The sequence below is a fragment of the Leptidea sinapis genome, chromosome 18 (genome assembly GCF_905404315.1).
Source record: "Leptidea sinapis chromosome 18, ilLepSina1.1, whole genome shotgun sequence".
In the NCBI taxonomy this organism is placed as follows: domain Eukaryota; kingdom Metazoa; phylum Arthropoda; class Insecta; order Lepidoptera; family Pieridae; genus Leptidea; species Leptidea sinapis.
The window spans coordinates 1,647,053-1,662,015 of NC_066282.1; the positions used below are offsets into that span (position 1 = coordinate 1,647,053).

General features: G+C 35.0%; 1 protein-coding gene across 2 annotated transcripts in view; it reads left to right on the top strand.

Moving 5' to 3' along the window:
* The window catches only part of LOC126969618 (myosin heavy chain, non-muscle), a 72,735-nt gene that overhangs the window by 35,527 nt on the left and 22,245 nt on the right, over positions 1–14,963 (top strand). For both annotated transcript variants that reach the window (XM_050815164.1, XM_050815165.1), the window contains exons 2-6: positions 6,385–6,541; positions 11,280–11,401; positions 13,372–13,395; positions 14,357–14,449; positions 14,526–14,955. In XM_050815164.1, the coding sequence (XP_050671121.1) occupies positions 6,385–6,541; positions 11,280–11,401; positions 13,372–13,395; positions 14,357–14,449; positions 14,526–14,955 (826 nt within the window). The remainder of the gene's footprint in view (positions 1–6,384; positions 6,542–11,279; positions 11,402–13,371; positions 13,396–14,356; positions 14,450–14,525; positions 14,956–14,963) is intronic.

Genomic DNA, 14,963 nt, shown 5'->3' on the forward strand with positions numbered 1-14,963 from the left:
TATATTACCCGCATAATATACTACAAAAAATCACTTTACAATTTTAAATTCCAAAGGAGCTTTAGTATTCTATATACCAGAGAGTAGTTAGATTTTTTTGGTAAATAGTCTTCTGATGGAGAATTTATATTTCGTCAACATGATTTTACAATTGGTTAGCATAAGCATAATATTATACATTTGTAGTTTAATGTAATTATAATTTTATTTCATTTGTATTGTTTATGGGTTGGTTATGCCTGAAGTAATTGATGAACTATTATGCATCTTATTTTTACCGACCACTCACTTGCTCCCAAGTCCGTTTTGGCGCTGAACGAAACCCCTTTATTTAGCTGGTTTTCTAAAAAGACAGCACTTATGACATACTATCAGTACAATACACCGAAACGTGCTATTCGTTAAATAATAAAAATGATAGATAGGTATCTAGTATGTTGACAATACGCACAGAACGATCACGATCTCGCGGTGATGTTATTGTTGTAACGAGGCGTATTTGATCACGTATTGTGGCAATACAGTTGATTGTAAGTTAACTTACGTTACGACCACTTACCGACCACACTCCTCTACCCCAGGAGTCTACTACATAATGCTCTCGTTCTTGATGGACCATAAATACCAACTGAACGTATTTCGTATGGTATTAGATATGTTTTGCAAGACACCTTGCTACTGAGTTAACATGTACATTATTTTGCTGCGCTTCAACTTGATACAGTCAGGCAGTACAGGTTTTGTGACCTTCCAAATTTTTCTGGTTAAATCTTGGCGTGACAGAAGTAAATATTGAATGTTATTATTTCTTTAACCCACCAGTGTGAGGCTCCTTTGCACAGGAAGCCGGCTAGATTATGGGTACCACAACGGCGTATATCATATCATCTCCCATCGATCCAGCACCAGTCTCTTCTATTGTTGGTTGTCGTGCAGTAATGTCTGGATGCTTAAACATTTGACTGCGTCTTGCTGCGAGTACCTTCCATTAACGTCTAGATAATCGATTCTAGAAATACCCATAATAGTCAGTAATCAGTATCTATGTTCGAGTATGTCAAGGCCCCGACTGTTACAAGCGCCGTGTGGCTAGCGAATACGTCAGCACGGTCCCGTCCGGTTGGCACTAAGACTTACTAGCTGAATACTTTGACTCATCGATATTTTCCTAATGTTATCCAAACAGAAGCTACGTCATATGCTCCATTAGAATTTTTGGTTCGTATGAATTTATTTCAAAACGTCTTTACGATGCTTATTGGTCAGGGTTGACGATTTTGCAGCTTTGTTTATAGACATTAGAACAACGACTTCATGTTGTTTAGTAATAATATAAGCAAGTAGTATTTTAATATGGTCCAACATAGTTGGAAATGTAGATAACTAAAAACTGAATGCCCAAACTGCAACTGTAATAAATTACCAAAAGAAATAAGAGAGGAGACAGTGTTGAATAGATTTAAATTTAAATTACTAACACTATTAAAAAAATATTGTTTTTACTCAATAAACGAATATGATCAAACGAACTGGCACCAATACTATTTTTACCAATAAAATTTTATTTTGTTGTGATTATTTTTACTACATTATCTCTGAGCATTTCATTTAATATTGTAAATGTGTATTGTAGGGTCTTTAAGACTGACTTTGCAAAACTTATGATATATGCAGGTTGCTGTCTTCAATTTGAATTATTACAAGTTCCTATAAATACTATTCATCTTTCTATATATTAATAAGAGCGTAACAATGTGGAAGATGTTTTAATTATTTGCAATCCCAATGACGAGTTCATCCTCACCTGAATCTTACATCCTTAGTGTTCTAAGAACATCTGTTTCTTCTATGTTTGCACTGCTTTTAAAATTTATGTTTCAACAGTCGCTGTCCAAAAGTTTATGAATCACAAGCGCACAATTTTCATTTGTGAAAGCTGTATTGATCCCTTCGATTGTATGTTACCACCGGCAGGGGTACCTAATGTATTTTCAACATACTCGTATCATAAAACATACGTTACAATTTTTGTCGGACGGCATTTTTGCCCGATGACTCACACGAGTCGAGCCATACTTTTCTTCACTGGTTAAATTTTGTTCAACTGATTATACTATCGGAATTATTTTATTCGACTTTAGTCCTTCGTTGTAACAACATACAAGCGATTATTGGACACGTAATAATTGTCGATGTAATACGTGTAATGACTTACTCGTCGCGTGAGCTATGACCGTTGGAAGGTCGTATTTAAGGCTTTAAAAATAAAGTGATATTTTAATGTAACGCAGATGCGTAGGTACGTTACAAATCTTCAAATATTTTGAATTAAAAAAACTTTATATAAAAAAACTTTATGTAAAAATTTTATCTGTCTGAGTAATGTCTATGGGTATAACAATGGATCGATGGTTGGATGGTAAAAACTTATTTCCAGGCCTGCTTTTTAGGTTTTTAATGTTTTTGCTGCCTTCAAATAAACCTTCTTACGTCTTAGGTAATAAGGACAACGCAATAGACTTTATATTGTGAACATACACACACACATATCTAATATATAAAATTCTCGTGTCATGGTGTTAAACATTGAACTCCTCCGAAACGGCTTGACCGATTCTCATGAAATTTTGAGTGCATGGGTAGGTCTGAGAATCGGACAAAATCTATTTTTCATCCCCCTAAATGTTAAGGGTGGTTTACACACGATTTTATTTTTTATTTTTTTTGACATTTTTTTTAAATTTGTTTTTATGAGTCAGCATTAAAAAATACATACAACAAAATTTTCACCCATCTTCGATCAACAGTTACTTTTGTATCGCGATTTTAATATCGGCAATACAACGTTTGCTGGGTCAGCTAGTATCTCTATAAATTTGCTATCCATATGCTACAGTGCGGTTAGAAGTTTTAAATCAATCAATATACAAGATAAATGATTAATTGGAAGTAGCGTTATGACGGTGCCTACATGGCGCGAGCCTATTTTGGAGTTTGTCACATGGAAACTGTGTCGAGGCAACTCTGGTGAATAGCGAAGCTGTTGCGTTATCATGTTCACTTATATTTCTTCATGAATCTCACAGTAAGAGTCGATAAAAAAGTGGTACTGTTTGTGGAATATGAGGACAAACGAGCTTGTACTGTTTTTTTTTTTATGAAACTGAGAGGCACTGCATTGTAATGGGTACAATGCAGTGCCTCTCAGGATTCTTGAAATACCAAAGATTCTGAGCGGCACTACAATTGCGCTCGTCACCTTGAGACATAAGATGTTAAGTTAAGTCGTTTGCCTAGTAATTTCACTAGCTACAGCGCCCTTTAATATGTGAACTGATAGTTTGTGATCAGCCATACTCTGTTGTGACACAACACTTTGTATTTTAGTCCCACACTTTTCGAGTGTGGAAGAAAATTCCTTATTATTATTTTCTACAAATAAAAGCTCCCACACATCTCCAGAGCTGCTTACCACTACAATGCTTACCCATATTAATGCTTGCTTTAACAAAGTCGCCATGGGAATGCCGGTTACAATTAAATTAGAACATCATGAACCACGTGTCCTGTTAATTTAGCAAAACGTTTTGGATATTATTATCCGCGTGCATAATTTGCATACAGTAAATGGTCACACTCAAACAATCTAACAAAACTTTTAAAAGATGGCATTCTAAATTTGTCTATAAACGTAGGTAACCTTATGCTAACAATACAGTAAGTTGATTAACAATGCTGTCAACAGATTACACTTTAAATTTCCGATTATTGGAAAACGTTATAATGAACTTTGATGACCCGGGTCCCGGTATCGAATCCCGGTAGGTTATGTGGGGATTTTTTTTGAGCAATTCACGCACACTAACACACAGTGCGATATAAATCGCGAGTGTAAGACGTAGCTTGTCACGCACACTAAAGTAATATTCGTGTACTGTTTTTATCGGTTGTCTAATAGCAAGAGACTCTATCTAGACTTAGATAAATTATCTAAGGATATGACATCACACGATCGACCTCTGGCCGCGGATCATGTCGCCAATTGATTCAAACTGACCGTCGCTGCTCTTATCTAACTGCTATACTTCTGTTATCTGTTGACATTTACTTTGAAATGCCGCGCCCGCGCTACTTGACACTCTCTCTTGTCTTTTTTTATGAAAATAAGGGACGAGACGAGCGGGACGTTCAGCTGATGGTAAATGATACGCCCTGCCCATTACAATGCAGTGCCGGTTAGGATTCTTGAAAAATACAAAGATTCTGAGCGGCCCTACAAGTGCGCTCGTCACTTTGAGACTTAAGTTGTCAAGTCTCATTTGCCCAGTAATTTCACTAGCTACGGCGCCCTTCAGACCGAAACACAGTAATGCTTACAAAGTACTGCTTCACGGCAGAAATAGGTGCCGTTTTGGTTCCCATAATCTAGCCGGCATCCGGTGCTAAGCCTAAGTGGTACTTGCTAGAGTTGTAAAATTTACAATATTGGGATTTTACAATAATATTATAACAATATACATCATGAGCATTCCTCAGATTTACAGAGAGCTATTTTATATATGACTCTTTGATACGAATTGATATTGTTTGAAGAAAATACCAAGATATCGCAGTACTTCAAAAAATACTTTACATGAGAGAGATTAGATTTCAAAGATTGATTTAATAACAGTAATAATATTATTATTATTTATCGAAGCGAGCTCTCGAGGGTCACAGAAAGGCTTTATGACAAAACCAATTAGTTTATAATAACGCGTATAGTTAATGGCTGGTTAATTAAATTTTAATAACAAACTATTAGACATACTGAGCTAGATTATGTCAATTTAATACAATATTTACATAATATTATATGAGCTGTATGTTCATTATTGTAATATTTTCACTTAAGTACTTCTAAGTGTTAAAATAAATATTGTTTGATTGTTATCGTTATGTTATATGCATGTGTGTCCACAGCAATTGTTGCGTTTAATGTTAAGATGTAAATCGACAAATGTTTCGGATCGAAGTATAATCTAATATATAAAATTCTCATGTCGCGGTGTTTGTAGTTAACTCCTTCGAAACGGGTTGACCGATTCTCATGAAATTTTGAGTGCATATTGGGTAGGTCTGAGAATCGGACAACATCTATTTTTCATCCCCCTAAATTAAAGGTGGTCCACGCCAATTTTTTTTATTTTTTTTTGACATTTTATTTTAAATTTGTTTGATTATGGGGCAGCATTAAAAAATACATACAACTTCAAACTTTCACCCATCTACGATCAACAGTTACTTTTGTATCGCGATTTTAATATCGAAAATACAATGTTTGCTGGGTCAGCTAGTATCATATAATATATTTTCTTCTATTAGTAAGAATGTTTGGTATGAACAAATCCTAGTAGACGTATAATATTAAAACTCAATAAATAGATGTTTATTTATTGGCGAGCCTTTAAACAGGGAGAATACCTGTGTATTATTGTCTTGTACACAGTCAACTCAATGTTTGAAAATGAGTTCCAATGACCTTTCGAAGCACTCAATGAACGTGACGAGTGGAGAGTTACGAGCGACAGTGACAGATGCTTCTTATATTGACGATGGTGCCAGAACGAATTTCATTGAAACTGTACATTAAATCATCCATTGATTAAATGTTGCTCAAATTCATCGAGTCGATTATTACGGCCGTTTAAAAAGACTGGGGTCGGCGGTGGTCATATTATACTATTGTAAAATATAAATAAAAGGAAATTTCCATGAGATATTTAGCTTAGAAGTAGAGATGACACGAGCAAGACGTTCAGCCGAGGGTATGTGCTACACCCTGCTCATTAAAATGCACGTCCGCGCACGGTTCATGAAAACCCTAATTCTGAGCGGCTTCGAATTTGTGCTCGTCATCTGGAGGCATAGTAGGTAAAGTGTCATTAGCCCAGTCATTTCACTAGCTACGGAAACACAATAATGATTGGACATTACTACTTGCCGGCAGTAAATGGCGCCATTGTGGTACCCCCTAGCCGACCACATGGGCTAATAAGAAGCCTCTACTGGTAATCCTCCGTGCAGGCCTAGGACTGGTATTATATTATGTATGTAAATATGGTTTTCTATTTTTAAAACAATCGTCTAACGTTCATCTGCTAAAGTTTCGAAGCTAAGCAATTCGAGTCATTTGATTAAGTTTTTTAAGCTGACTATTTAAAATATACATAAGGAACGGATGACATATATATAATTAAAAACGGAATGCAGCAATGAGCAAATCGCCTCACATTCACTGATTTTAGGTTCTGTCTTAATGAGAAATAAAGTTCTTTAAACCGACCCACAAACAGAACCATATCAAGTTGTCAAATGCTTATTCTGTGTAATGACTTGTTACAGACATATTCGGGGCTCTTCTGCGTGGTGGTGAACCCGTACAAGAAGCTGCCGATCTACACGGAGAAGATCATGGAGAGATACAAGGGCATCAAGAGACACGAGGTGCCGCCACACGTGTTCGCCATCACAGACACCGCCTACCGCTCCATGCTGCAAGGTAATCACTCCGACTTCTTCAGGATATAACTTGCTGAGTTTCTTGCCGGTTCTTCTCAGAACAAGGCCTCCTGGTATTCTCTTTAACCGTGCGCATCAAACTTGACTTTAATTATATCATCCTCACCATCTGGATGTGTGGCGGTCCTACATTGTGCGGTTTTTAAGGAACTTTCTTCCACGTACTACAAAGCTGTGGAATGAGCTTCCTTATGCGGTGTTTCCGGGACGATACGACATAAGTACCTTGAAAAAAAGCGCGTACACCTTCCTTAAAGGCTGGCAACGCTTCTGTGATTCCTCTGGTGTTGCAAGAGAATGTGGGCGGCGCTGATCACTTAAAATCAGGTGACCCGTACGCTCGTTTGTCCTCCTTTTTCCATAAAAAAAACCCCATTGAATATTATCTTGTAAGGAACACGCAGTCTCAGTCTGGCTCTCCGGTCGGTGCCGTGTCATGTGTATGGCTAGCGAGTGCAACACACCGCGATATCAATATTCATGTTCCTGTGCAGTTGGAATTAATGTTGTTTGTTTCCTCGCTCGAGTCGCGGATCCAATATCAAACGAACACGACGGTTACCGAATGCCTTTTATGGTAATAAGATAGCTGAGGCTTGGCCTTGACGCGCTAATTATTGTGTATGGTGATACAATTGTTTATGTTCGTAATGTTGCCAACTTGAAATTACAATTTTATGATAATACAACCTCTGATCGTTGCTAGGTGTATGTTGTTGTGGCCTTTATTTTAAACTTTTCTATTGGGACGATTCATTACAATTCAATTTTTGTTGTCGTGTTGTCTTTTAAGAGGCACGACTCATTCGAAATAAGTACTTATAGTATTTTATTTGATTAAGGAAAGTGTTTCACATTTAAATGAAATATATAAGGATTAAAACCCATGTAATTGTAACTGTATTTTTCATTAGGTTTTTCAGTAAACGTATATTTATAATATTATAAATTTAACCCCACTTTTCGTGACCTTTGCAGGAACACGTCTACAGTTGGACTATTACTAATTAAAATGTATTTTATTTAAATTAAACATTCCAAATATTCGGGTTACCTCTACGTTACGCCTTTATTCTAGTTTTGTCTTATTATTAATCTTTCGAAATAATAAAGAAATACGTTTAGAGCATCTATTGAGATTTTCAGTCAAAACGAGTTGGGATTCAAAAAATTCTCGAAACTGACGAAGGCTACAATTAGTAACGAGGAGTGTTTGAAGAGCAATCCATTAACTTCAGTCGTAAGTTAGATAAGCCGGGCAGACAGGCGGGGCCGCGCGCACCCATTTGTATTATTATTGTAATGGCGTCCGACACCCGCGCCAGACTGACCAACACGACCAACCTTAACACGGAACATTAGCTGAGATCTTTTTCACATTTATCAAGAATTGTTTAAAGACAAATATTGGCGGAATTAACACTAAAGAAAACTCAAATCATTTGTATAATTATGGATTTCCGCAAAGTAACGCCTACTTCAATAAATTTTAATTTATCAATAGTAAAACAATATACCGTATATCTAACGCGGACGAGACAATCATCAGTGCGATAAGCACAACTGCATCTCCGAATAAAATCGTGAAAAAATAAAACACAAAATCTTCTTGGCATTTTTTCCTCCAAATCGTGACGAAATTTTAGAAACTGAATGAGAAGGAAATGTTCTGTGTCGGACTGTTGTAATTTTTTAGCTTATCGCTTAGATAATTTATAAGTCTAGAAAGAGTCTCTTGCTGAGACAACCGATAAAAATAAGCCACCAATATTAGTTTAGTGTGCGTGACAAGCACCGTCTTACACTCGCGATTTGTATGACACTCTGTTAGTGTGTTAGTGTGCGTGAATTGCTCAAAATAGAGGTTAGTTCTAAACTACATTTTTTCGACGTTTTCACAGCTGCCATAGTCTATCTAGACGTATAAAATATGATCTAAGGCTTTTAAAGGTTAAGTCTTTATAAGCATTTTTGATGTTATATAGTCTTTGGAACAATAACAATATCATAAAAGCGGAACAAAGAGACACAGATAATGATGATATTGGTCTTATTTGAACATAATTTTGAGCTAAGGTTAAAAAAATGGCCGCGTGATGATAATAATATTATGTTGTCTTAATTTGTTGTTCAAACAGACAAAATTTCTATTAACTACGTATTTTTTTGTCTTCGGTATTATTCTTGTAGAACACAGAGCACGTATTATTTAAAAAAATATTTAATGTACAGTGTTTACACAAATTAAATTTGAAAAAAAAAATCATGAACGATGCGGGACTCCACAGTTCCGCGACATCCACTGAGCCAACCGTTCAAAACTTGAACTGTTGGTCCAGGCCCGCATCATTCATCAATTTTATTTATAAATTTAATTTGTTTAATTAATCCCAAAAGTGAGGGTAATCACTTTAAAAAAAACAACAAAGTGTTTACTCTGTCAGGATCATATTGAATATATACCAATAAATGATATTGATACGCCAAGTAATGTATAAATATCATGTAATTGTGTCAAATGTGATTCATCGTTCACACAATACCGTGTACGGTATTAACCTTAATACAATCCAATGATAACATCGTGTTTCATTTTAATGTTGAAACGGTAGCGAAAATACTTGACAAATGGAAAATTTAAAATTTTAAGTCAAAACAGCCTATGCCCGCGACTTCTTCTGACTGAGTGTAGTGCTTATACAAATCTTTGTGTCTTAACACTTTATAACTTTATATGAAATGAAGATAACGGAATAATTTGGAAAAAGGGCCAAGTGCCTGATGAATAAAACTTAAGATTTAAATGAAATCTATCCAACAGTTTTTCCGTGATGTAAACCTATCATATTGTAAACCTATATCATTATATTTGTATAAATGAATATGTCGTAATCATTTCTTATTTTAATAAGGGCCAATTGTCGAAGATACAAAACATAATTGTAATCAGCTACCCAGTAGCTCGCACAGTTGAAACCTCTTTAATGTCATTTATTAAAACACTCCATTACAAAAGTAAAGTAACCAACTCTGTTTGAGATAAACAATCGTTTTGCAAATTTTTTAATCAATATTGTATACATGGTAACCCAAAACATTAGTTCCTAGGGAGCGCGCGATATAATCGCCACACAGACGAATTTGCAGTGATTATATTTAAACAATATAAATGGGCAAGATGACAGTATTGAAGAATAAGAAGAAGAAAAAAAATATGTATAATAATACTGTAACAATGAAAAGAAATTTTTATTGTGTTAGTTTAACACATAAATATAAATCAATTTAAAATATAAAAAGCTCTATCTCCAATGGAGACTGCAGACAAATAATGGACAGTCCTTTAAAGGTTGAGGACAGTTTAACAAAACTGTCCTGTCATAAGTCCTTTCTTTTAGTAATTGACCTCCATCATTCGCTCAACAGTTCATATATCGATATTGTGACACTTGCACTTGACCTATTTTCCTGAAATCCGATGTCTGGGACAAGATCTCTTACGACTTTACAATTCATACATTCGATTTTATCATCATAATGACTTAATTTAAATAAAACACTTTTAAAGTATTAAAACGCGTGTAATTGTAACGGTTTTACATTAGATGTTCTTGACTAAATTCATCTGTAGTCTCCCTGAAAACGAGATCTGGAAAGGTCTTGAAACGTCTGGTTAACTCAAATAAAAATGTAACCTTTACGCAAACATCAATTGTAAAACCGTTACAATTACACGCGTTTTAATCCTTTAAAAGTGTTTTATTTAAATGTGTAACACTCGCGTTAATCAAAGAAAATACTATCATAATGACTTCCTATTTCAATTATCTTCTGCCCCTTAAATAAAGTCTATATTACTGGTAAATAGTATTAAGCCAGTTTGCCCTTTGGCGAATACCTCCCTTAAGTTGCAATACTTTGTCCCTTGTCTTTCGTATATGGATGATTTTCGTATGGATGATATGGATGATATCATAATTTTCATCCTCCCATATTTAGGCCACCGTTCTTCCGTTGCGTAGATAAAACTCACTATATCGATATATTTCGACTATTTAACATTGATAACGTGGATTAACGTGGGGGCTGGATGATCTTGTAACCGGGAGGTCTGCTTGATGTGTTTTTTTATTATTATTATTTCCTTTAAAGTTAAAGTTATTATATATTTTATTTTATGAAATGCTCACATAATGCCTCTATTTATTTACGGTATGTGTAGATTGATGCATCTACTATACTCAATAACTCTTGTGTTTATAAGTATTAATTTACTTTTTTTTTCTTTTTTTGACTTACTCATGTAAGCCTTTCAGTTTTTGACTTTTGAGTATTTTTGTTGCGTCACTTTGCATATATTGTAATTGAAATGATTTGTAAAACAACTAAAATGTAAATCTTGACTAAAAAGAGTGGCAATGAGTTTCTTGCTACTTCTTCTCATTAGCTCAACCCTTTACGAAGTAGCGGTAAATTCAATAAGAAACAATATTTATATATTTTTTTTGACATTCATAAGTGTCATTTTTGTGACCTACATGAATAAAGTGTTTTTGAATTTGATACTCATGATTGTTTATCTTGGGCTGGACCCACCAATTAAAGTTTCTTCAAAGTGGCTTTATGTAATGTTAGGAACGCCTGTCATAAATTGAAAAATATAATTGTTTCGAAAGATAAACTCGATAGGTACTTAATACTAGTATATCTGGTTGCAGATCGCGAGGATCAGTCAATTCTGTGCACAGGAGAGTCAGGTGCCGGTAAGACCGAGAACACTAAGAAAGTGATACAGTACCTCGCCTACGTGGCGGCCTCCAAACCAAAGGGATCGGGAGCGGTAAGTTATAAACTATGCATTTTGATCTCGTCTGGATCTCTAAAATATCAAAAGAATTTAAAAAAAAACGTTTGTGTGGTAAAGGTTACTCTAACATAAATGACTTTCTTAATGATAGCACAGATTGAGAATGGAGTGACCGCCCTCAGGCTATTAAATAATAAGTTTAATTGTACAATATTACTTTGTAAACATATTTATTCGATGAAAAAAAAAGCCCGCCGAGTTTGTTGCGCCCATTCTTCTCAGGTCTGAGGCATTCATTTTGGAATGGGTGGTAGTTTTTTGACTTTCAATAAGTGAAGTCACATCCTATTTTGAATAAAAATATTTGAATTTGAATATCATATACATTTACCAGTGGGAGGCTCCTTTGCACAGGATGGCGGCTAGATTATGGGTACCACAATGGTGCCTATTTCTGCCGTAAAGCAGTACCTAATGTGTAAACATTACTGTGTTTCGGTCTGAAAGGCGCCGTAGCCAGTGAAATTACTGGGCAAATGAGACTTAACATCTTATGTCTCAAGGTGACGAGCGCAATTGTAGTACCGCTCAGAATTTTTGGGTTTTTCAATAATCCTGAGCAGCACTGCATTGTAATGGGTAGGGCATATCAATTACCCCATCAGCTGAGCGTCCTGCTTGTCTCGTCCCTTATTATCATAAAATTTTATAATTTTTTGTTTTAAGTTTCTTATTATGAAAATGTTAATGTTTTGTTGTTCTTAAAGCGTGTACATGGTAACTGGTTCGATTGTCGAATGCGGGTGAGAGATACAAACACTGAATCGCCTTCACGCTAATAATGATAGATAACAATAACATTGATCAGTATTATGTAGGCTAGTGTGCTAGTTCCGTTGTGGTTGGCTCACCAAGTAGGTACTCCCCAAGGCTACAAACCTTTGGTCGATCGCTATTCAATCAACGCCTTTTATATATTTGACTTGTTTTGAATTAGCAGTATAAGCAGTATATTGCTCATCTATGGGTGAAAGTATAAAATGAAAGACGGTGGAATTTGTTGGCACGAGACAAAGTCGAGGGCCTCGATACACCCGAGATATGGATAGTTTTTTATACTACACCTACCAGGGGAGATAAAAACGAAAATTATTAATATTTTGGTAGATAAAGTGCTAGTATCAGTTTGAAAAACTAAATAAGAATTGAACGCAAGGACGTATATAGTATTTAAGAGATTTTTTTTTAAAAAGAGTATCGCTGTCATTGGCTGTCAATACTTAATTGTTACTAACCAGTGTCGAAGTCAAACACTACAAATTATTTGTTTTTAGAAAGAAAAAACGTTATCTGCCCACTTAAATGCGGTTAGTAAAGGATTTTCATAAATATTTTCGCCCGCATATTCGAAGTTCTTTCGGGCCTGATTGTTTCATTAAACTTTCCCAGGAGTTGAAGTATAAAAGAGCTTTATTTGAAGTATATCGGTTGGTTACTGGCGATATTAATGGTAGTGCCTAAATATAAATTGCTATCGATCTAAATTAGTTCCGAGTAGAATATCCGTGTAATGCTTAGATTGATTTAACTGTTAAGTAATCTATTTTCTCGCTACTGGCTGAGTAGACTCGCCGAGAGGCACATTAGTCATATAATTGATTTGTTTTTGGGAAATGATTACATTTAATCTTGTACGAAAATGGATAATCATTTTTATTATGGTGGCAAATTATGCACACGTGCATGAGACGGAGGTTGGATTTATGGTGCACTTAATTTTAAATAAACAGATTAGATCACTCTTTCTTGAAAATATTATAAATATTGTATAAAACAAACAGATGTGGTGTACATTGACTTACTTATCCTTTTTGTTTCTACTCTGTAATGTTGTTGCACTTGATAGATATTTACAACATTTTAAAGAATAAATGCACACAAGCGCACCTATGTAATATACTTTTCTTTTTCACCCTCTTCGTGGACTGGCATCGGATCTACAGGGCCCAACGCCGCAACTGATCATAGTAAGTAAACAAGGCATCATTTGTCAACAATGTTTTAGTCAAAATACTAATGTGGGGGATTTGATTTCGCTGTGCTTTTTCTCTGTTCCTGCACTTCATGCTTATCGTGTTTGACATGCTTTTTGTAATGTACAAATCGTAGTTGTGATAATTTATAATGATTGTTAATTGCATGATTGTTACGGTCTGCTGTTAATCGGTCAAGTTCATATTATTATCGGCATACAATATGTAGATCAATAATCACAATTAAAATAACCACTACATAACAATGAACTATTTTCTATTTGCTCCGTCTCCACTTACATTAAAACTAAACCTATATTAAGAATATCATGATGAACTATCCTTTTATAACGCCATTTAACATTAATGTATTTATGTAATTTAAGTATTGCTATATTGTAGTTCATTCCTTGCCACATTGTACTAATAATGGTATATTGTTTTAATGGTATTGAATATTGATAGCTTTGCGTATGTACGCTATTTTTCATTAAATATCATCTAACATTTATTGTTCTTCCATTAATTTCACGCTGCTTAGAGCAACGGACCTACTTTTGAGGTAAAATTTGGTACGAATTATTAACTTTAAAGTTTAGCTTCGGAGCTGTGGCAGCTGATTATGTGATGGAAAACTTATTTATGGTCACAGTTTCAACTAATTAATTCGTTGGGAATGCGCTTTGTTATGTTTTATTGATTCTTTGTTTTTTATTTCCGTTTTATTTAATTGTTTTGTTGTTAATACATAATCCCAATTAATTTTAATTGTTTATGCAATAACCTAGTATTTCTGTAGATATTTGCAAGTATATCACTATAGGTCCTTATAAATACAATAGTACGAAATCTGAGCTATATTTTTGCATTAATGAAATTTACGTGTCGAAAGTTTCTACAATTTCACCGGTGTATATTATTTTATATATACTAATTTGAAACGTGTTTGTTTTAGGGTGAATTAGAACAACAGTTGTTGCAAGCAAATCCAATTCTTGAAGCATTTGGAAATGCAAAGACAGTTAAAAATGATAACTCCTCACGTTTCGTAAGTTATTTTATTTTGTAATGTCTTTAAAATGAAACATAGTTTCGTAAATTTAAACCGTTCTTTTGTGTTTCAGGGAAAATTTATTAGAATAAACTTTGACGCGTCAGGTTATATTGCTGGTGCAAATATAGAGACATATTTACTAGAAAAATCAAGAGCAATTAGACAAGCGAAGGATGAACGAACCTTCCACATTTTCTATCAACTTCTTGCTGGAGCCACTCCAGAGCAAAGGGCGGAATACATAATCGAAGACCCAAAGAGTTATCCCTTCCTGACAAATGGCAACCTGCCCGTACCAGGAATCGATGATAACGTGGAGTTCCAAGCGACGATCAAGTCGATGAACATTATGGGCATGAACCAGGAGGATTTCAACTCCATATTCCGGATAGCCTCATCGGTCATGTTGTTTGGTTCGATGCAGTTTAAACAGGAGAGGAATTCAGACCAGGCGACACTCCCCGATAACACAGTCGCGCAGAAGATTGCGCATTTACTTGGTAAATAC